Raw genomic sequence first — 24618 nt, forward strand, 5'->3', positions numbered from 1 at the left:
CCTTAAGGGATAAAATAGTTATAATAGCTTAAATAGAGTACATATTACTATTATTGATATACCAAATCCCATTACTTTACTATAATATAAAAAAATATATTACACCGTTCCGTTCAATTACACTGTACACTATTTATAAGGGGGGGAGTAAAAGTTGCATTATCATGTTATTATACATTCTCTTTATTTTAATGGGAATACCAATTACAATGGCTGTATAGAATATAACTTTTCAGGTGTCAGTTTTTCTTTGTTCACATACAAATCTACGAGCTTGGCTACATTCCCGGGTAACAAATCCACCGGCAGCTGTCAGGCAGTGATTAGAATTGCCGTTAGGCTCACCACCACTCCAATGGGATAAAATACGTTGTCCAGTGGATATCCATAGGAAATATGGATAGTTTCCAAAGTCATGACCACCAATCCATACACCTTCATTTGCATCTGTCAACATAAACGATATTATACCCTAAGGTGGAATAAAACAAACGGTATCAGAAAACTAACAAACAATTTCCCCATTAGCTTGACATAAAAATTGTGAGAAAGTCTAGCTATAGTGTTTCATACTATACCTTTTGACCGACTTGGAAATTGATATGTGACTAATTCATAGTATCTCTAGGAGGTTGTTTTAGAAATATGTGGTGTGTTGAAAAATACGAGAAGATAAAACGAAATCGTCCACTAAAAACACAATATTTTTACGAAATCACGTACTTGATTTACAGGTTATTAAAAAAATATATAAATGTCTATGTATATAGTTTCTCCAGTGGTATGTCTTTAGTGGTTTGGGGCCCTATTTCTGAGATTTTTAACCGGTGACTAAAATGCCAAAAGAGACGTACGTCATAGACTAACCAATTGTTTTATCTATGCTTACGTTGTGTACACTTTGGTAACAAAAATCATATATTATAGGCTTGTGTTTTGCGTAAAATACCCTGCCGCAGCAAACCTGCAGACTAAGCGAATTTCCATAATTTCCATTTACCTGATTGGATTTCAAATAAAATGTATTTAAATAACATTAGGTTTAACAAGTACCTAGGTATGATGCTTCAGGGAGGGTAATAACGAGTGTTTTTAGTACAAAAACACTTTAATACACCAAATTATTTCTTTTTGAAAGCTCTTTTAAAAAGTTTCAAAATAAATTGGTAAATTTTATGTTTTGGGGAAAAAATTAGAAAACCCAATTTTTACCCCATAAGACCCCACAAAACCCTGTTCCCATAGTCCGATCATGATGGTTCGCGAACTCATCTAAATTTATCGCACCCTACATCATCAAACCAAATTTCATCAAAATCGAACGAAAAACTCATTTATATATACAAATTTGAACGAATAGTGTTTTTGGCCTTTAGGGACATTAAAATGAAAAAGTATATCGGTCCCCGCTCCAGGTCTTACTGTGCCACCCACGGTTAGCTACTCACCAACAGAGAAATTTGCTAAAATAAAACGCGGGCATCTACCGAAAATACTTCAGAATAGTTTTGGAATAAGAAATAACAACGCCCATTTTCAGGTTAGTTGAAAAATATTTGTTTTAGCAACTAGTTAAAATAAGGTTGCCTGAAAAAAGTTACTTCAATGACAATTTATCTGGTTAAAATTATTAAAAATGGAACATGATCCTTATTCATGTTTGACTTCTTCTTGTTCTTCTTCTTGTTCTTCTTCTTTTCTTCCTCTTCTTCTCCTTCTTCTACTTATTTTTATTTTACTTCTTCTTCTTCTTTTTCTTCTCCTTAAGTAGTGTTCAGCATTCAATGCGGATAAAAGTTGTTGAGACCAAAGAGAAACCAACAATGTATTAAGGACCAAAATAATGTTGGGGAATAATAATGTTGAGGGGAATATATTTTACTTCAAAATTTTTATGAGAATATAGGCCCAGGGCTATTCTGATTTATAATAAATAGATTAAATTTTTTGATTTTTAAATTAATAAAAACTAAGTTAAATGTGCAAACTAGATTATAATTATTACAAAATAGAATTGAAAATACCTCAAATTCTAACAAATTTTGTAAACTAAAACAATCTCCTATAAAATATATCGTTATTGACGTGATTCAATGCGTTTATTTCGGGTTTGATGATCAGTCCACATACCAAATTTAATAAAAATCTGACCACAGGTGTAGCCTGTAGCTACACATGCACAGACCACTATGAAAAGCATTTTTTTTTTGTTTTTTCTTCATTGTGGTGTGAGTAGCCTCCGGATTGCGAATAATAACTATGATAGTGGTTTAAATACTTTATTCTTGCAATCCGATTGTTGTCTTCACAACTAGTTTCAACCTGCTAGGAGGTCATCGAAAAAATAGAAATTAATGACTACGCCTGTGGTCCGAGTTTTACTAATCCATAGTACCTCTAGGTGTTTAAGTTTTTTTCAATTTTGATAAGAAAATCGGATTTTTACAAAAACAACAAAATTTAATATGGGTCATTTAACCCTGAAAGAAATTACACAACTCCCAGTGTTGTAAAATTTACGTTCGTAAAGTTATTGACATTGTTGTGATGTTTCCTATAAAAACCGATAGGTGTGTTTGTGTGAATGTAAAAACTGTTACTGACGACCTTCATATGAAATAATATCATCCTTGTACACACCTGATGATGACCTCCTAGCAGGTCGATACTAGTTGTGAAGACAACAATCGGATTGCAAGAATAAGGTATTTAAACCACTATCATAGATTTTTTTGTGCAAGAGGTATACTTAGGTTATATAGTTAAGTATTCATAGAATACAATCTTCATAAACTATGCATAAAAGTATACAATGTACGAGTATAAGGGGAAGAGGTAAAATTAAGTTTTTACAATTGCATTGATATTTGTAACTGTCATGTTTGTGCAATCATTTAATGTAATGTGTTTAAAAATCTACTTACAGCCAACAGTTTTAACTAAACTGTTCCACTCGTCATTATTTTCGATTGTCGCTAGTTTCATTCCATTAGCATTGCAGTTAGTAACGGCGTCCCACCAATTTTTCTGTAACACATAAATGAACTATTACCTACTTACTGGTGGGTTAGCTTCAAAATGTTGTATTGTATTTTTTAAATCATACTTAATCTTAAAGACTTACATTACATAGTAGATAATGAAATTTTATGAATTCAACTCTGCCCATCTTTACACAGGAGTGGGGTAAATGTTGACGAAAAACAAATAAAGGTTCCAATTTACGTCTTGAAACTAAGTATGGTGCAATTACAAATCCAGAGCTTATTACCTCATATTTTGCAAATTGCTGTGTGGTATACAGTTAATAGAAAGATGTTTAATATAAAGCGACATATTTCAATGATTGATTGAAAACTATAAGAAATAAAATCAAGAGATACCCAACTAAAAATGTAAAAAAGCTTTTATGCTTTAAAGTTAAGTTAAAAGCTTATGAACATCTCAAAAGCACTTTTTTATTTTTAAAGCTTGCCAGTGTTTAGATATTCAATATTCTATGCTTTAAAATAACATCTGATTCTTCAAATTTATCTCACATCTGTTTACAAAATAAGTTGTTGTTATGTTTTAAAAATAGAAACTTTTACTGTTAATTAAAAAATGTCTCCTTTATTTAAAACTAATTAATAAAAACTAAACATGGCGCAGTCGTGCATTTGAGTGTATTTATATTTTGTTTGTGACTGATCAAAAATGGAATTCAATAAACCAGATAAGTTATCATTAATAGGCAATATGCCAGAAAATTTCAAGCAGTTCAAGGAAGACATTGAAAACTACTTTATAGCCACAGAGACAATGAAGAAACCCAATTCTGTAAAAGTGGCACGATTGAAGAATTTAATGGATAAAGAAGCTTTACAGTTATACAATCCTTTAGTTACAGATGTTACTGATGAAACTATAGAATCCAACATGGACGTTCTGGAAAATTATTGTTTGCCAAAAAAGAATGAAATTATGGACGTTTTCAAATTTATCTCGTGCAGACAATCTGAAGGAGAATCATTTGACAAGTTTCTAGCTAACTTAAGGCATCATGTAAATATTTGTGAATTTAAAGATCAAGAGTCTAAACTAATGAAATGACAGATATCACTTGGAATTTTTTCCAGAGAAACCCAGGAACGTTTGATAAGGGATGATGCATCATTAGACAAAATTATTGAATATTGCAAGAGTATTGAGCTTGCTGAAAATAATCTGAAGATTATAAACAAAGAAAACGACCGGGTTCCTTTTTTCAGTACTGACCAGATAAAGCCAAAATCACATAACATTGCCGTTTCCGAATACCAATGTAGGAAATGTGGAAGAAATCATGACTATAACCAGACCTGTCCTGCATTAGGCAAATTTTGTAATTGGTGCAAGAAGCCAAACCATTTCAGCAACGTATGTTTGAAGAAACGAGCTCCAGCAACAAGGCAAAACAAAGACGAACCCGTTCAACCTTTATATAATATCAATACAAAACAACAAGCGGCTGAAGAAAACGAGGCTGAATTGATTGACTCTGTACACTTGGTAAACGCCGTCAAACAAAAGGTATGGTTCAAAAACTTACTGATAGACAATACCTTACGTGTCAATTTCAAACTTGATACGGGTGCTGAGGTAAATGGAATACCTTATGATATCATTAAGAACTCTGGCTTATCATGTAAGCTAAGAAAAAGTAAGGTACGACTAGAAGCATATGGTGGCTTTAAGATAATACATTTGGGAGAGATTACTGTTCAAGTAGAAAAGAAAGAGAAATTAGATGTAATGGATTGTATTGTAGTAAAAGGCAGTTCCACACCTATCTTAGGGCTTGAAGCATGCACTAGATTAGGGTTGATACAAAGAATCGATGAACTAGGTAGGCTAAAGTAAACTTGAATACGAGTGCTTGTAATGGCAAACAAAATATATATGATACTTACAAAGATGTATTTAGTGGTTTGGGCTGTTTTCCTGACCAATGTTCTATTAAGTTGACAAAAAATGCGGTACCTCAAGCCAATTCTGCTAGGCGTATCTCATTGAAAATCACCAAAAAATTTAAAGACAAGCTTGATGATCTCATAAAGAAAGGTATAATTGAACAAGTCAATGAGCCTGTAGAATGTGTGTCAAATGTAGTAATAGTTGAAAAGCCTGATGGCTCATTGAGAATATGCATTGACCCACAAAATGTGAATAAGTACATCATTAGAGAGAGATACACGATTCCCACCGTCGATGAGATATTTCCAAAATTGGGTAATAAACAATTTTATAGCATCTTAGATATAAAAGATGGCTTCTATCACATCAAACTAGACGAAAAATCTAGTCAACTTTGTAACTTCAGCACAATATATGGTACTTATCGATTTTTGCGTTGCCCATTAGGTTTAAGTAATTTGCCTGAACTATTTCATAAGTGTGTAGCAAGATATTTTGAGGATATTCCGGGAGTAACTGTCTACTTTGATGATGTATGCATAGCTTCTAATTCTAAAGAAGAAAATGATGAAATACTCAAGAAAGTCCTAGAGCGGGCCGGAAGACTGAATATTAAATTCAGATGGTTAGAGGTGGTCAAAATGAATAGTAAAAACAGTTTCTCCGTGAAGATCGCATTAGTCCAAATATTTGGTAGATTTGGGATTCCACAGATTATGATAGCTGACAACATGCCTTTTACTACAATACAATCCATTACATCTAATTTTTCATTCGTTTCTACTTGAACAGTAATCTCTCACAAAGGTATTATCTTAAAGCCACCATATGCTTCTAGTCGTACCTTACTTTTTCTTAGCTTACATGATAAGCCAGAGTTCTTAATGATATCATAAGGTATTAGATCAAAATTACCTCTTCCAAATCACAGATTAGAGCCAAAGATAATTCTTCATCAAGATGTAGCAGATCAAATGCAGACGAAAAGAATCAATCAAAAATCTTATTATGATAAGACGACAAAACAAGAAACAGTATATAAAGAAAAGGATCCCATTTATGTACAAAATGTTCGGACCAAGCACTGGGAGCCAGCTATCATAGTAAAAGTTGGTGAAACTCCAAGAGCATACGTAGTGCAAGATAAAAATGGAAAACAATTCAGAAGAAACTCTATTTTTATAAGAAAAAGAAAAGTTGAATTTGTCAAAGGGGAAGATGTTTAGATATTTAATATTCTATGCTTTAAATAACATCTGATTCTTCAAATTTATCTTACATCTGTTTACAAATAAGTTGTTTTTATGTTTTAAAAATAGAAACTTTTAATGTTACTTAAAAACTGTCTCGTTTATTTAAAACTAATTAATAAAAACTAAACAACCAGTGTTAATATACTGACCTTTTCATCGACAAGTATGAAGGTTTTTTTTTCTTGAATTGGTTTTTGTATGTTTTCCTTATTGTCAGTTGAACCTGCAACAACCTCACCGATTTTCAATGTAAGTTATTTCGATCTTAAACTACAAAATTGACTGCAACTCTTGCTTTGATCGAATCTTCCAAAATAAACTAATCTGACATGGGTCATTGAATTGAAACTGCTATAACTGAATAATGCGATCTAAAATTCGTGAATATTAAAAGCCTACGTTTTTAGAAGGTACAATGACTCAGCTGGGTTTTTATAACCCTGCGTTTATAATTTAAATAAAGTTACCGTAATTTTGTGTTAATAAAACCTGCAAATTGCAATTGAGTGCAAAGACTATGAGTCTTATAAATAATAAAAATAAAACTAAAAAATATAATCTTACTAATCTTATAAATGTGAAAGTTTGTGTGTCTGTTTGTTTGTTTGTGGGTTTGAAGTTCAATCACGCATAAACCACTGGACGGATTGGGCTGAAATTTGGCATGATGATAGCTTACATTCCCGATTAACATATAGGCATATTCTTATCTCAAAAATCCTTTCGGGCTCCGCCCCATTGGCTATGTAATTCCCCATGTTAACCTTATGAGTATTCATATTTAAAGGGAATTAAAGAATTTAGTCAGCTGATCAACTAAAAAAGTTGGTTCTAGGATATGGAAAAGCATTAAAAAGTTATAAGATTTACCAACAGGGTGCAGCACTATATTTTTTTTGCATTTATGAAAACAGCTAATTTAAACTAAGCAGCAACAAAAAAACTGTGATTCACAATGAGAACTGTCAAAGTAGGATTGTTTACAGTTATGTTTATGTTTTTCATTTCATGAATAATTTGTGATATTTTGCGAAATGTTGACAATTTATTTTTCTATATTGTTTATGTGAAGTGGTAGCACATTATGGCTATGGTAGATGTGTAGTACTATAGAATACTGTAAATTTAAAAAAGCAAATTTTATCAAACTGTGTAATATATTGCAAACGCAAAGCTTGAGTATAACTGCAATAAGCATTTTATACTTATATTCCAACCCCGTACGAAGGACGGGTACTCTGCTAGTAGTACAATATATAAATCAGTGGGCTACATCTGTAAACATGATTGAGCCTACGAGTTTAAAGCTAAACTATGACTCTGAACATCTGTCAATCGAACCTGTATCAACCAAACTGACGTGTTAGTAAATTTTTTTCACCTGAGGACGGGATCAGATTCCAGATCCCGAAACTTTGTGTATTGTTTTTACCATCGTGAAGGAAAATGTCCGCAATAAACCTTTAAACCTTAATTATTGTTGAAAATGTTTTGGGAAAATGTACTTTGGGCAAGAATTTATTTTCCAATAGATTGTTTGTTGGTTAAAACCGGTTTAAAATGAAAAGGAACTAATGGTAAATAAATAACCCTCCACACTAGCCAGTAAGAACTAACCATAAAATTGTCTTCGATTGATCCTCTAATGTTAAGAACATTTTCCACGACCACTTAGACATAATGGTATCCCGCGATCGCAACGAAATGGAGAGCATCTCTCGCGAGCACCAAGACGTCATCATCTTCTCTCGCTATCAAGACAAAAACGTAGACATCCCTGGAAGCGCCAAGATATTATCATCTACTCCTCGATAGAGACGAAATATTGAACATCCCTGCCAACGTCAAGACTCGTTATCGTCTCCTGCGGTACGGACAAAACCCTAAACAGCTGATTGCGTAGATATCACCATCGTGTCCCGCGATCGTGGCAAAATCTTTCACCATAAACATTGAAACAAAACATAAACATAAACATTGGTCATCATAATCATCTTTCATAATCGTGGCGAAATTATTGCATAGGAATAATAAACCCAAACAGGCATTTTTCACCAACTTTTGGTTTCAGGATCTTAACAAGTTTTATTTTGAACCTTTATAGTTAATTACCTTTTCCTTGGCCAAAAACAAAACCTATCTCGTAGGGTGAACGTAGGAAGGTGAAATGTTTCAAGTTGTTTTTCGGTGAAAGTATGTAGAAAATCTGTTCGCTTATCTTGTGAGATGACGAATTATAAGTGTTACCGGCCTTTAGTGGACAATATTAAGTAAAAAGACTTCAGTGATGATGATCTGTATATCTTCAATAGACAATCGTTTTGAGTCAAGCAATTTTCTTATACTCACAGTAAGGCACACATTCATTGTAGGCATCTCCTATGTACCCAACTTTACACGAACACACAGGGTAGTGGTTCTTGACGTGACATTCTGTGTTATTGCCACACACTCCGTCTTCACAAGGGTCTACACACTTCTGCAGACGACATGAGCGGTCTTCCGGACAATGAGAGTGAGTCTGGCATTCCGGAATCCCTGCGACACAAAAATATTACAAATATATAACTGTTAGAACTATCGTTGGATCGCTATTATTTAGGATCCCAGTGAGGAGATATGAAAAATATAATACTAGAACTGTTGCACGGTTGAAGCTATCCACCACATTCTGCTCTGACATACCAGCATCAATGTGAAAACATAAGTACAATCGAATAATACATTCGAGCCATTCAAAACGTTCTGTTGGGCCGATATGCCAAAATCTATGTGAGAGCACAAAAAAAGCTGTGGTAAAAGTACTGCGGAACGTGGCTAAAGCTCACGCCTATCTCGTCACTACAGCTGATCTCTACTAAAAGAAAATATTTTGTGCAAGTCTGCAGGTTAAGTTATTGCTATTACATGATGTTCATGATTTCATACATACATAAAATATAGTTTTATTTGTTATACAAAGAAATAAAATGGTTACAACTTTTGAAAAACTCAAAAATTTTCGACACAGATACACAGAACTGTAAATGCTCGATACGGGAACCCCTGTGGTGCGACAGATGTCAATAATGTAGTAAAGCTCTTGCTAGACTTTGAAAAGTGTGTCTAGGTCTATTGTTTCGATAGCATTGGTAATCCGTTGCTGGATCTCAAGTATGCTATCTGATAATGGTGGTATGTACGCCTTATCTTTGATGTATCCCCACAAGAAAAAAATCAGGGGGTGATGTCCGGAGATCTTGTAGGCCAGTTCAGGGGTGTGTCATTATTCGGACCACCGAGCTCTTTCCATATCTCAGGCAGCACATTGTTAAGTTCAGCCCTACTACAAGTAACATTCAAATGCAGCCATTTCTCTTAAATTTCAAGTGTCAGTCACTTGCCAATATAGTGGTTACTAGGAGGATAATCGTTAAACCTGGTTCTAAAGTGTCGTTGCACACTAATAACAGATTGGTTAATGTAATATACCAACTGGCAAAAAACTTTCCTGCCTTCAAATTCAGCCATTACACAACACTTACAACAATTGACTTGACAAACAGCTGATATGCACCCAAACCAATGTAAATGAAACTTTATGAGTTTTTCTTTCCAATGGTACCAACTAAAATAGTCTTGGAACAAATTAACCCAGTAATATGTATAATCAAAATCAGGAACATCATTTGTAATAACTCTGTATTAACATTCATCGAGCCTGCTCACAAAACATAAACACTCGCCTGTACATCTTAAAATCCATTAATATCCAATATCCTACTGCGTATATCATTACAATTTTTAATGTTAGATTACAACAGTTCAAATATTTTCTTACATTTAGGACTGCAGCCTTTGTCTAGAGTGTGGAGGAATCCTTTGAGGCAGGCACACACTGGTCGATGGTTGACCACTCTACACACGGTATTGAGCCCACAATGGTCCATACAAGGGTCTACACACTTGTGACCAATACAGGTCTTGTTTGTTGTGCACATGGAGTCGTCCGTGCATTCTGCATTTTCTATAAATATAAAGAATATATTAAACATAGTATGTAATATAAAGTGTAATGTTAAATTTGGCTCTGACAAATAATTTTCCCAATGACAAGGTAATGGCAACGACTTATGGAGGAAGTATTTTCTTTGTCAAAATTTACGAGTTTATAAGTTTTGGGTCCCCCTGATTTCAAAAAGTGGTTTTTGAATTGATGTCCGTGTGTGCGTTTGTGTATGTGTTTGTGAGGGGGGATTTGTAGACTACTTAGTTAATGACAACACATGTGGTCCAAATTTTACCATAAATAGTAACTCATGTTTTTAGCAGTTTTGGTTTTTGATGGTGGGTTTTACAAAAAACCTCACAAAAACAAAAAATATATTTTTTATAAAAACGGTGCAAACGGGACAAAATTTGTATACAGGCCATTTATCCTTGAAATAATTTATGCAACTCCCAACACTGTAAAAACAACGGTTGAAAAGTTATTGAAATTGTTTTGATGTTTCCTATAAAACCGATAAGTTCAGCCAACACATCCTCCAATTACCATGTAAAAAATTTTCATTCAGAAAAATATAGTAGGGTGTGTTCTGTAACCAACTATTACCATGGCCTTTTTTGTAAAAGAATGAAAGCTGCTGCATCCAGGAGTTAGTTTACTTAAGCTTGTGAACGGTGAGACTACTAAGGTAACAGCAAAATTTTTAGCACTATTCATTGGATATGAAAAGTGGATGAATAAAAGAGACGATATAAATTTATTTTAACGGGCTGTTCTAGCATTGTGTTTTTCCCCCTCCTTCCTATTTGTATTCTATAGACAACCCCAAGAGCATAATCTTGTAAATTTTGTCCTACATACCTGGCTTACATTCCGTAAACGGGTCTCCATCGTAGCCAGTTTTACAGGAACACAAAGGATCTCCTTCTTGTACCACACAAATTGTGTTCAGTCCACACACTCCGTCACAGGGATCTGTGCATTTTTTAGCTATGCATATCTTCCCTGAAATGCACTCATCATTTGAGATGCACTCTTCCCCTAAAACATAGATGCATACATACACACACACATATATATATACAGGGTGACAAAAAAGTCTGGAAACGGCTTGATATCTTTTTAACTAAATACGTTAGAAAATTCAAACCTTTCACATCAACTTATATGTATAAAAACTACTTTTTGCAAGCATTACCATTTTTGTACCTTCACCAGGGGACGGCCCATGAGGAGTAGGTACATAATCTTTAATGTAAGCGTAGGTTGATATGCACATCATTTTAAAGGTCTGGTCAAGTGGAGTTCATTGCCGGAAACCACGTCAAAAAAGGTTCATCCGTTACAAAATGGCGGCATTTCAAAGTTCTTGAGAAATATACCTGCACAGGCCTTAGTAATGATAAATACTCATAGTCAAAATTAGCCGGGAAATCTGAAACCCGGTTAAATTTGTTTTGAAGATTGAATAAACTTAGTCTATGAGCTAATTGACTTTAAAATACAATTTCAGCTCTCAAGATAATGTTTAATACGAGTATTTACCAATACTAAGGCCTGTAAAGGTATATTCCACAAGAACTTTGAACAGCCGTCATTTTGTAACGGATGAACCTTTTGAGACGTGGTTTCCGGAAATGAACTCCACTTGACCAGACCTTTAAAATGATGTGCATATCAACCTATGCTTACATTAAAGATTATGTACCTACTCCTCATGGGTCGTCCCCTGGTAGAGGTAAAAACATGAAAATGCTTGGAAAAAGTAGTTTGTATACATGTAAGTTGATGTGGAAGGTTTGACTTTTCTAACGGATTTAGTTAAAGAGATAATAAGCCGTTTCCAGACTTTTTTGTCACCCTGTATATATATATATATATATGTATTATTTATTACACAAAACATTTGATACTTTTGATAATATTTGAAATAGGTGCGTTATCAAACTTATCTATATAAATAAAATTAGAGTTTTGTCTGTACATTGCTCAGAATCATACATTTTTAGGTTATTTTTACGTTTTATACATTAAAGAAGCCGAAACAAGTCTCATCTAAATTTCTGTCTGTCTGTCTGTCTGTCTGTCTGTCTGACACACTCAAGATGGCATTTTACGCAATCTTCTCCAGGAAAACGAGAGTACCTATCAAGACCCAAGTCATTTTAATGTATTCACTGGATTGGCGAGAGTGTCTTTAGCCATTAAAATATGGTCTCACTACTTTGTAATTAAAATTACGGCCGTTCAAAAATGCAGTTTTGTGCGATTTTTGTCAAGTTTTCTTCCAATTTGTATCACATAATCATCTATGAAACAACGAACAGCTGTTCGGATCAAGATTATTTTTTCTAGCTGTCACTGAAATGTTTACAAATGTTGTTTACAAACACCACAACCATTTCCGATCACGTTTTGAAGGCAAATCCCATCCAAGTGAGATTAAAAACGTTTTTATTACATAAAGGATTTAATTAATCGCAAGTGGAATAATATAGTGTAACCGTAAATTAAATAACTAGGCATCATCCAGGTCAGGAACCAGAAATATGTGTATAAAATGGTTTTGGAGTTTTGATAACCAGAAAGAAGACATTGAATCAAGATTGAATCAGTGTTGTATACGGCTGGGAAACTTAAATTTACTAATGACCGTCGCCAATAGCTTAGAAACAATGTTCTACTCATTGACGGCTCTTCAATGGCGGTTGTGTAAAGTGTAAAGCAAAATATTACAACTGCAGTGGGTGATTGTAACAGAGGTTTACGGATGATGCTGAACTCGATTTTCCAATGTGTCACTTTCTGTTCCTACCATTGACTATATAAAGTCAATAGTTCCTACTCACCGTGTGATGCAATCGCTGGACCATACAGCCAATAGGCTCATGGCCCTTCTCTTGGGTACGTGTGGTACGTATGCTTACCCAATTATTTATAACAACCCTTTCGACAACGATCCTTGATACCGGTACTTTTCCATAGAATACACGGCCTACCTAGGTACTTAAGAAATAAAATTATAAACGTCCAAAAACCCAACGTTGTGTGATTTTTGTCACATTTCCTTATAATGTTAATATATATACCAGCAACCATTGTTTAGAGAATACGTAATCTATTAAATGACAGAAAGTTATGTTGTATAAGGTTTTTTTTTCAAACTGACACCGATAGAGTTGTGTACAAATAAAGCAATTAATGGGAAATAACTTTGATTGCCGATAACTTTTTACGAGAAAATCCAAAACCAAGAGATCAATAACCTTGATTAACGCATATAATTGGTCGGCTGTACTACAGTTCTTAACTGTAAACGTTGGTTTTTGGTACGGTACTGGTTCTTTTCCTTTTAACACTATTCGTGCGGTCGACATACGACATGTTTGAACATAAAAGTTGCATTTATTTCAATGTTAAGCAATTGCGGGAATTCCCGTCATCAGCACCCAACGTGTTAACCTTTAGTAGCAGCAAGAATCATTTTTACGTACCAACACATCACAGTAATTTACAAATTAGTTATCGTTGGTGTTGCACCTTATTTATTACAGGCGTAGGCCTATTCAATTTTATTGATGTGTTCAGATAGCATTTCCACAGAATTTCGAGTCATCTCCGGTCCAAGCAAATATAAATTGTTATGATCAAATTTTATGTCATTAACAAAGATTTCAAGTACTAATTTTATATGTACCTTTTTATGCTTAAAGCGTAGCAGATTCCCTAATTAAGTTCGGTATTTTTGTGTGTATGTATGATGGTAACGCATTAATGTCCTTGTTTCTCAATGTTTCACGGAAAGGACAAGAGCGCCTTGATAATGAAAATGTCAACCCGAATAAAGTGTTAAATTAAGAGGTTGAGGTACAGTAGTACCTTAAATACTTTTAACCATTATGTAATTTATAGTCCTTTAAATTCTGAACAAAATTGTACAAATCCCATTTCCGTATATTTACTCTCACCGCTTACACATGATAAAGGTTGTTGACAAACTTATGGGAGAAAGTATGTGTCAGAATGCTGAACCCGTTTATTTAGTTTAATCATTGGATATAACATATGGACCAACAAGATCCGGGTGACATTTAATTGCGAAGCATTAGTTTTGGCTTGAAACTGTCAGATACTGTATTTGCGAAGGAATAGTTTTGTCAGCATATCTGAAAGTATGCAAACCAACTGCTGTGCTTTATATAAGAAGGTTTTAACTGACTATGATAAGATCCCCGTGCGTAGAACGGGCACACAGCTAGTCTATATATATAAAAGGCAAAGCCCTCACTGACTGACTGACTGACTCACTTCTCACTCATCACTAATTCTCCCACTTCCCACTTACCTAGGAGGCTGAAATTTGGTACACTGATTCTTTAGGCATTAAATAGGAAAACCAAGTGGTTTTTATTCTGATCGGACTCTCGGGCTCCGCCCCAGTGGCTCTGGAGTTTCCCATGTTAACCTAATGAGTACTCATATTTAAATGGAATTAATGAATCATAACAGCTGTTTCAATTAAACAAGTTGGTTCTGTTCTATGATGTTCAATAGCATTAAAGTTACAAGGATTACCGACAGAGTGCAGCACTATTATTTTTTTAATATTTGACAACAGCTAATTTGAAACCAAAAGGTGAGTGAGCGTAGCGAACGAACTTCAACCTGAAGGCAAGTGAGCGCAGCGAACGAGCTCCGACCAGGACGTGTGAGCGCAGCGAACGAGCTCCAACCTAAAGGTGAGTGAGCGTAGCGAACGAACTTCAACCAGGACGTGATTGAGCCATGCGAACGAGCTTATACGTATGAAGTTAACGGGGCAAAGCCCGCAGCAAACCTGCCGACTAAGCGAATTTCCATTTGTCTGAATTGATTTTCAGTTAAATATATTTTAATAACATTAGGTTTAACGAGTACCTAGGTTTGCTGCTACAAGGAAACTAATAAAGTGTGTTTTTGAGTAAAATATTGATAGCTTAGTACAAAATAAATAAATTTGCCAAGTTTGATCAAAATATATTCATAAACAAGCAAACTACAACATTTGACAATATTCTCCATAAGAATAACATAGGAATTTTAAATTTACAATTTTTTTTAATTTTCTCCGTTACTAATAATCGAACAAAAATACTTTTATATACTAAATTATTTGTTTTTTTAAGCTCTTTAAAAAGGTCTAAAGATAAATTGGGAAATTTTGTGTTTTGAGGGTAAAAAGTGAGAAAAACCAATTTTTACCCCATAAAACCCCCCATAAAGCCCCGTTCCCATGGTCCGATCGTGCTGGTTCGCGAACTCATTCAAGTTTATCCCGCTTTACACCTTTAAACCAAATTTCATCAAAATCGGACAAAAATTACTCAAGTTATCGCGTTCACGGACGTATATATATATAAGTCTATATATATATATATATATATATATATATATATATACATATATAAAAATTTGAACGAATAGTGTTTTTGGCCTCTGGGGACATCAAAATGAAAAAGTAAATCGGTCCCGGGTCTAGGTCTTACCGTGCCACCTACGGTAATAGCTACTTCCCTATAGGGAAATTCGCTAAAAACTGAACAATAAATTCGATCCCCAATAACAATAAATAATATAACAATAAATAAAGCTAAAACAAAGAATAAAAAATACAAAAAATAAATTTAACAAGGAATAAAATAACAGTAGGTGTCTAGGCTTGTCGAACATCTCCACCAGGGAACTATTACTGTGTCAGTACACAAAGATTTCGACATTCAAAACTATAAAAAATAGACAAAAAAATAAACACTTGCAGATCAAACAGGAAAAACAAACTCTTAATCTAAGCTATGAGAAATATTCCACGGAATAAAATGTTTTGCCATTGGAGTTTTTTTACTCAATTACTGGTAGCATAAGGGAAGCAAATTGTACAATCTCAACCAAACATTCAATGGCCTACGATACTTACTTGTGGGTTAGCATCTATTGCATCTGGTAGCTCATTTCTAGTTAAATGTATGTAATTTATTAATTCTAGAATTTATCCTGTTGTTGTCAATTATTTATTTTTATTTTTAAATATTTCTTATGAGAACCCTGTGGATGATGTTTAGTAAAAGAGTGTAAAAGTACAAATATTGTTATTCGTAACCTAAATGGAGATTTTATACTGGTAGATTGACCCCGTACAATTATGTAAATATCTTAGACTTCAGATTAGCGTGATAAATAACCTATGAATGTCTTAATAAATACGTATTCTCTATTGTTGGTGTGTATATAATTTAAATGTGTGTCCCATTTGACTGCCTGTAAACAATTTTAACAGTTTATGTGCTTCAACCAAATTTAGGGAACAGTTTTTAGGTTTTGGTTTCTAGCTGAAAATTATCTTAGTATATATAAACTAATTATCTTTATGTTTATCACGTGAAATAATGAAATGAAATAATGAAATAATGACTTTATTCCCCAAATACAAGTTTTTTTTTTTTACATTACAAAACAAATTCACCTTGGAACTATGTTGTCACAGTCTCCAGTATTTGTAACAACATGAAAGAAAAAACACAGTTATTTATAAGTAATAAAAAGTTGTATGAGTCCAGTCCTTGTTGAAAAAACTGATTAATAACCATGGCGCTCTCCGTGGCGCCATTTGACACTTATATTAACTTATACATATACAGTAAATATAAATAAAACTTCTTTATTGTTAATATATTGTTAATAAGTAAAACTTCTGCTTTACGTCCCTGAAGGGCTTGGATTTTAAAGTATTTAACGAAGCGATTTTGGAAAAGTCTTTATTCTTGATTTTCTTCTTATTTTGTCCCGAGGAATCACTACTTAAATTATGTCTCCACCTTTTTTGAACACACTGTGTATACTTTAGCTGTCAACCTACCTAATAACCTGTGTTTATTATCTCGCTTTCTTGTCTGTTTTGTTCAAATTTTGCAATAGATTTTAAACCAACTTCTCGATGAGCTAGAGACTAAAACTTGAAACAATGCTCACAAATGGATGACAATGCAATATTTAATAATTTTGTTTTATACTTCCCTTGGGCTTCGCCCCATTGGCTTCTAAATTTTTATGTTTACATTTTGATGAATGTAAATATTTCAATTGAAGTCAGCTGTAAATACTTTAGTTTGACAATTTATTCAAAGAGCAGAAATTAAGAGGTAAAGGTTTTGCTCCCGAGAGATTCTCAAGTTTTATGATTATTAGAATAGTAGCAACACTATGTGATTACAGTTAAAAAGGGTTGGTTATGTAAGCCATAAAAAATAGAATAATAGTATGTTTCGTACCTAGGGCCGAAAATTAGGTTTTGTCGGTTCGATATAGTTTTTAAGTTCGAGACGAAGTCGAGAACTTAAATCGATTGAGAGCTGCAAAACCATTTCGGTCCGTGATACCATTGACTTTATATCTACACGTGTTACGAACGCTATTTTTCACCACGCTATACCCTATTACCACTATTCACCACTATAATATAATGCACACTGATAGTCAACACAGCTACAACTTTAAGGTTATGTGGAGAAATAACTTGAGGAATCAGCAAACATAAAAATAAATAGTTGCTAGGCAATGGTGACAATAACACAATTCTATTGCAATGCTATGGATTTTGTTGTGTATCTTCTATATAATTAATACGCTACATGAAACTTTGTCGGTTGAACTCCTCCGCCATTTCTTAACCGATTTTATCCATTGACGTCTCATTGGAAAGAACGTGTTGCGTAGATTTGCAAACTGGCCTTACATTTTTGAAAAAGTCGCTTGGGCTCTGCTCCACTGGCTTTGAAAGTTCCCATGTTAACCTTATGAAGAACATAATTGTCGACATTTTGATCAGCTGTATAATTTAATTGCTGTTATTTATTTTTCCATTCAAAGTCTTTTTACTCATCGGAAATTATGATGACTTTTATTTGTTTTTAAATAACTACTTTACTCCTTTGCAATTGCTCGATTTCGAGCAACGTGTTTATAGTACAGTAAAAATATGTTTTGACCCAAAAAAAATTAGCACAACCGGGGAATTTGGTACAGATGTTGGGTGTACCTTCCTTTTGAACATACTAAAAGTCCCCTAAAATTGAAGCTGTGCTACGGCCGCCATATTGGAAAATGGCGGCATATTTCTGTATTTTTCGCTATAGTGACTTTATTATTAGAGATACAGGAAAAAGCTAAATATACCAAATGTAGGTCATCTAAAAATACACATTTTTTGTATTTACCATCTTTCTCTAAACCCAACGGTTTTTGAGTTATTTATTATTAAGTATATTTAGTTTTTTCTATTTATCAAAAATAGGCGAAACACATGGAAATTGACCGTTACTTTCAAGGATTATGATAATTTATCCTATTTAGTTAAATAGTGTGATACTATAAAATCTAAAAATTTAAGCTTATTTTATGAGTAAAACAACTCCGCCACAGCAAACCTGCAGACTCAGCAAATTTCCATTTGATTGGATGTTTTATTAAAAAATGTATATAAATAAAATTAGGTTCAACAGGTACCTAGGTTTGCTGCTACAGGAAGGTTATTATAGTGTGTTTTTTTTTTTTTTAATATCAATTCCTTATTATAAAGTAACTAATTTTCCAAGTTTGATCAAAATATATCTATAAACAAGCAAACTGCAACAGTTAACTAATTCATAAGAATAGCATGGGAGTTTTAAATTTACAATAAACAAATTTGAATATACAAATTTTGGTTGTGTTTACTAAAAAGATGGCGATTATTCGTCACGATTAGAATATTAACCAAATGGGTTTTCAAAAGGAGATGGAGCCTGTTATTTAAGTAATATTAATTCGTACCAAGCACCGAAAATATTGTATGCAGTAAGGTAATCTACCATATTTTGTAAAGTATGCAATAGTCATATTAATATTTTATCTTAATTTTTTATCCATTTAATAGTTAACATTTTAGTATTTTGATGGCACCACCACACTAACTAACTATACTTGACATCCCATTGTAAATTTGGAAGGGTGTTTTTCGTGTCTAGTTCATGTTGGTGACTAATTAAGCATGGTATAGTTAGTTTTATTTATAAAAAATCGGTGAGACCCATCGCAATCGACGGTTACTTTCAAGGTTTACGACAATTATTCATCCCACTTAGTTGATATCAGAGTGATAGTGGTAGTGCCATCAAAATATTAAAATGTTAATTTATTAAATGGGTACAAATGAGTATAAAATTTTAATATGACTATTGCGTAGTTTACAAAATATGGTTGATTTCCTCACTCCATACAATATTTCCGATACTTGGTACGAGTTAATATTACAGTACTTAAATTACTTGCTTCATCTCCTTTTGAAAACCCCTTCGGTTAGTATTCGAATCGTGACGAATAATCGCCATATTTTTAGTAAACACAACCAAAATATGTATATTTAAATTTGTAAATTGTAAATCTTAAGCTACCATGCTATTATTATGAATTAGTTAACTGTTGCAGTCTGTTTGCTTATAGATTTATTATGATCAAACTTGGAAAATTAATTATTTTATACTAAGTTATTGATATTTTACTAAAAAACACACTATAATAACCTACCTGTAGCAGCAAACCTAGGTACCTGTTGAATCTGATTTTATTTAAATACAATTAATAAAACATCCAATCAAAAGGAAATTTGCTGAGTCTGCAGGTTTGCTGTGGCAGAGTTGTTTTACTCATAAAATAAGCTTAAATTTTAAGATTTTTATAGTATCACACTATTTAACTAAATAGGATAAATTATCATAATCCTTGAAAGTAACGGTCAATTTCCATGTGTTTCACCTATTTTTGATAAATAGAAAAAACTATCTATACTTAATAACAAATAACTCAAAAACCGTTGGGTTTAGAGAAAGATGGTAAATACAAAAAATGTGTATTTTTAGATGACCTACATTTTGTATATTTAGCTTTTTCATGTATCTCTAATAATAAAGTCACTATAGCGAAAAATACAGAAATATGCCGCCATTTTCCAATATGGCGGCCGTAGCACAGCTTCAATTTTAGGGGACTTTTAGTATGTTCAAAAGGAAGGTACACCCAACATCTGTACCAAATTCCCCGGTTGTGCTAATTTTTTTTAGGTTTATGGAATTTTTCTCTTATTTTTACTGCACTATTACTAGTTTAAAATGCATTCATGTTTCAAGTAAGTAAGCGGACAGCTGATTTTGCGGCCCCGGCCTGTAAAAACCTGCTCGGTCCCCAAATTACGATGACAGCAAAACGTAACTTCCAGCCACCAATTAACGTATGTAATACAGCCAAAAACATCACTCTTTGCCAGTACTGTAATTCCTAAATTATGCAATGCAATTAAGAGTTTTTTGTGTGACACACTGTCAAAAGCCCTAGTCAAGTCAAGAAATATACCAACCACTTTTTGTCCTTTCTCTACTGAATCTATTATTGATTGAATGAATTCTATACCAGCTGATATGGTGTATTTTCCTTTTTGGAAACCGTGCTGCTCTTTATCCAACAAATTGTTTATGGTTGCTATCTTTAAGCGGCCCACACGCATGTGCCTTGCGTGGCTCGTGGTGAGGTGACTGTGAGCGGCTCTAGGCACATGTGCGATTCAATTGGTAGCCACACAGTAAAGACACATGCGCGCGTACCCCCGTCTTTGACCATGCAAATAGTGGGCTATAACAGCAAATTTAACATTTATATTGAAATCATTCGAATAAACTCCTTTGTATCGTCACCATATTAATTTTTACTATTTTTTCATTTTGCATTTTTTTAACATGGACATTTTTTTAGAGTTGCAAGCTGAGTCACTAAAGAATAAAATTTGCCTTAAAAAAAAACAGATTTGATTATACACTACTAATTAATTGGGTAGTTATTAGTTGTATGTATTATGGTTTTGGGTTTTCGGGAAATAAGTTATTAAAGAATATGAGGGTTGTATTATTTAATATAATGGTATAATGGTCGTATTTTGAGTATGAGGGTTATAGACTTAGATTTAGTTAGTATATTTGGTTCACATCGATATTAATATCTCAAAGAGTTAATTTCAGTCTTCACAAACGTATCGTCACTGTCAGGAAACACCCTTGCATTTCGTTATCAATAGCTCCATAATTTCTTTTCTCATTTATTTGTTTTGAAAAGTTTGCTCTTTCCACGTCCCAAGAACACGTTTGTGATCTATAAAGCTCAATAAAGTCAGACCAAATCTTTCTTATGCCAGGACATCTTAACCGCACAACAAAGAAGTCAATAATAACCAAACAACAAGGACAAATAAAATGCAACACGTTGGGCAGTAGTTAGTGTACACTGTGCCACGCAGGCGCAGACCTTGTAGTTCCCGATTTACAGTATATGCAGCTATGGTTTGTACTGCTAGTTCACGAACATGTGCCTCGGTTTCCCACAGACTGGCGCGCATCATAACAAGCTCGCGCACTTGTGAGGATGCTCGAAGGTCCGGCGGCAGGCACCAGGCACCTCGCATGCGCGTCGCAAGCATGGGCACATTTACCTACACATTGAGGCGCATGCGCGTCGAGCTGTTCGCGTGTCACATGTGCGCGCACAAGCGCCCTAGTGTGTGGGCCGCTTTAGTTTATTCGGATAAATACTTGATATTAAAGAGGAATTTATTAAATGTACAAGTAGTTTTAAAATACAGTACTAGGAAGAGTTTTTTTTTTATGATATCAATGGAAATTTCGTCATATCTCGTTGAGAACTTTGTATTTTCAAAAGAAATAATAATTTTCTTTACGTCTTCTTCAGTCACTAAATGAAATTTTAAACGCGGTTTTTATCGGAATTTTTATTTAGTTGTGTAGATTCTGTACTTTGAGGAATCTTTGGCAAAACTGAATCTTCAACTACAGAGACAAAAAATTGATTGAAAGCATTAGCAACTTCAATTGGATCTGTTGATATTTTTCCAGATTGTACAATAGATTTATTCGAAGTAAGTTGATTCTTTCTTAACTTCTGTTCTAATTATGTTCCAGGTGGTTTTTGTTTTATTTTTTGAATTCATAATTATACTATCAAAAAAATTACTTTTGTCGTTGAAAATACATCTTTTCAGATCCTTCTTCAAATCTTAACTCGTACCTTAGTATTTTCATTTTTACTTAACCTGAAGCTTTGTTCCAATCTAATAATTTCATTTTTCTTAAGAACGATCTCATCGGTTATCCATTAATTACTTTTATCTTTTTCTATCTTATCCATTATTTTAGGGAAACAGTTGTCAAAATTGTACAAATATATTTCTAGAAAAACATCATACTTTGCCTCTACTGGGGATTGATAAACCTCATTGATAATACCATTGACTATTGGATAAAGAAGGTAATACGTAACTGGTAATACGTTAACTTTGCTAAAATAACTTATTTACCTGTAGTGGTGTTGTTTACAGGCTGAGACCTCGACTTATCTACAAATAACACCAAGAGACACAAACACACAATCCTCGAATCCATCTTGTCCAACTATAACTCCTGAACTGAAAAGTGTTGTCTAGCTTTACTTGTACTTTGTTCCTAAGATAGCATTGTATCACATTTGACCTTTCGATAAAGACTTTGTATGTTTGCATTTTATTTACGAGTGTGACTAATGTAAAGAGACTTTGTATTGTTCGTGTTAGACTATTGTTGCTATCACGGGTGGTTATTTATTATAATATTTTCGGGGGGAGGAGTCCCTACATTAAATAGGTATTTTGGTCGAGTCTTTCGACCACTAGACGACGTATAGTCTACATTAGTTCGTTGCAACGAATTTTCAACTTGGCTGTGGACGCCAAGGAACTTAGATTCTGAACATGACGGAATGAAAATGATTGTTGTCTATGGAAATCTCCAAGTGTACTTTGTTTCCTTTGTTTCTTATAATAAACTAGCTGTAACCCGCGGGCTTTGCCCCGTTTAACTTCTTAATTTTCAAGATTATCTCGTTCGCATGGCTCAATCACGTCCTGGTTGAAGTTTGTTCGCTACGCTCACTCACCTTTAGGTTGGAGCTCGTTCGCTACGCTCACTCACCTTTAGGTTGGAGCTCGTTCGCTACGCTCACTGACCTTTAGGTTGGAGCTCGTTCGCTACGCTCACTCACCTTTAGGTTGGAGCTCGTTCGCTGCGCTCACTTGCCTTCAGGTTAGCTCGTTCGCTACGCTAACTCGCCTCCAGGTTGAAGTTCGTTCGCTACGCTCACTCACCTTTTGGTTGCAAATTAGCTGTTGTCATAAATGTAAAAGAAATAATAGTGCTGCACCCTGTTGGTAATCCTTGTAACTTTAATGCTATTGAACATCATAGAACAGAACCAACTTGTTTAATTGAAACAGCTGTTAAGATTCAATAATTCCATTTCTCATAAGGTTAACATGGGAAACTCCAGAGCCACTGGGGCGGAGCCCGAAAGGATTTTTGAAATAAGAATATGCCTATATGTTAATCGGGAATGTGAGCTATCATCATGCCAAATTTCAGTCCAATCCGACCAGTATTTTTCGAGTTTACTTTTCCCATACACACATACAGCAACCACCTCTTTTAGCGAATTTCCCATATAGGGAATAAGCTATTACCGTAGTACTCATGGTAAGACCTGGACGCGGGACCGATTTTTTTTTTCGTTTTGAGGTCCCTAGAGGCCAAAAACACCATCCGTTCAAATTCATATATATATATATATATATATATATATATATATATATATATATATATATGTGTGTGTGTGTGTCCGTCAGCACGATAACTCGAGCAAAAATGATCCGATTTTGATGAAATTTGGTACAAACGTGTAAACCTACGTCTATTCGAACGAGTTCGCGATCCAGCATGATAGGACCATGGGAACGGGTGTTTACGGGGGGTTTTATGGGGTAAAAATAGGTTTTCCCAATTTTGACCCAAAAAACATAAAATTTAGCAATTAATTTCCAAACCATTTTGTAGAGCTTCAAAAAACAAATAATTTAGTATATTGAAGCGTTATTATGCGCCTAATGGTTACGGAGAAAATTCAAAAAAATTGTAAATTTAAAATTCCCATGTTATTCTTATGGAGAATGAGTAAACTGTTGTAGTTTGCTTGTTTATGAACATATTTTGATCAAATTTGGAAAATGTTTTTATTTCTTACTAACTATTAACATTTTACAAAAAAAACAGTTTTACCCTCCCTGATGCAGCAAACCTAAGTACTTGTTAAACTAATTCTATTTAAATCGGGAATAAATGTTATATTTTTAAGTAGACATTTCAGTGTAAATCCAATCAGTCAAATGGAAATTCGCTTAGTCTGCAGGTTTGCTGCGGCGGGGGTATTTTATAATAGTATAGAAGATAGATAGATAGATTTGATCATTTGAGTTTTGTTATTGTTGACAAATAAGTTATTGCAGCT

General features: G+C 33.9%; 1 protein-coding gene across 1 annotated transcript; it reads right to left on the minus strand.

The window, feature by feature from the left end:
• Positions 1–174: 174 nt before the first annotated feature.
• Positions 175–22710, minus strand: LOC128983308 (teneurin-1-like). The gene is made up of 7 exons (XM_054402553.1): positions 22604–22710; positions 11038–11217; positions 10009–10194; positions 8538–8726; positions 6338–6411; positions 2925–3027; positions 175–447 (listed from the first exon to the last, which is right to left on the minus strand). Exons 1-7 carry the CDS (start codon positions 22686–22688, stop codon positions 233–235), a joined length of 1032 nt encoding a protein of 343 aa, XP_054258528.1. The 5' UTR covers positions 22689–22710; the 3' UTR covers positions 175–232.
• Between the last annotated feature and the right edge of the window lie 1908 nt (positions 22711–24618).

This window comes from Macrosteles quadrilineatus, unplaced genomic scaffold (genome assembly GCF_028750875.1).
Source record: "Macrosteles quadrilineatus isolate MER2022 unplaced genomic scaffold, UCM_ALF_1.0 Scaffold_1__1_contigs__length_201487025, whole genome shotgun sequence".
Lineage (NCBI taxonomy): Eukaryota > Metazoa > Arthropoda > Insecta > Hemiptera > Cicadellidae > Macrosteles > Macrosteles quadrilineatus.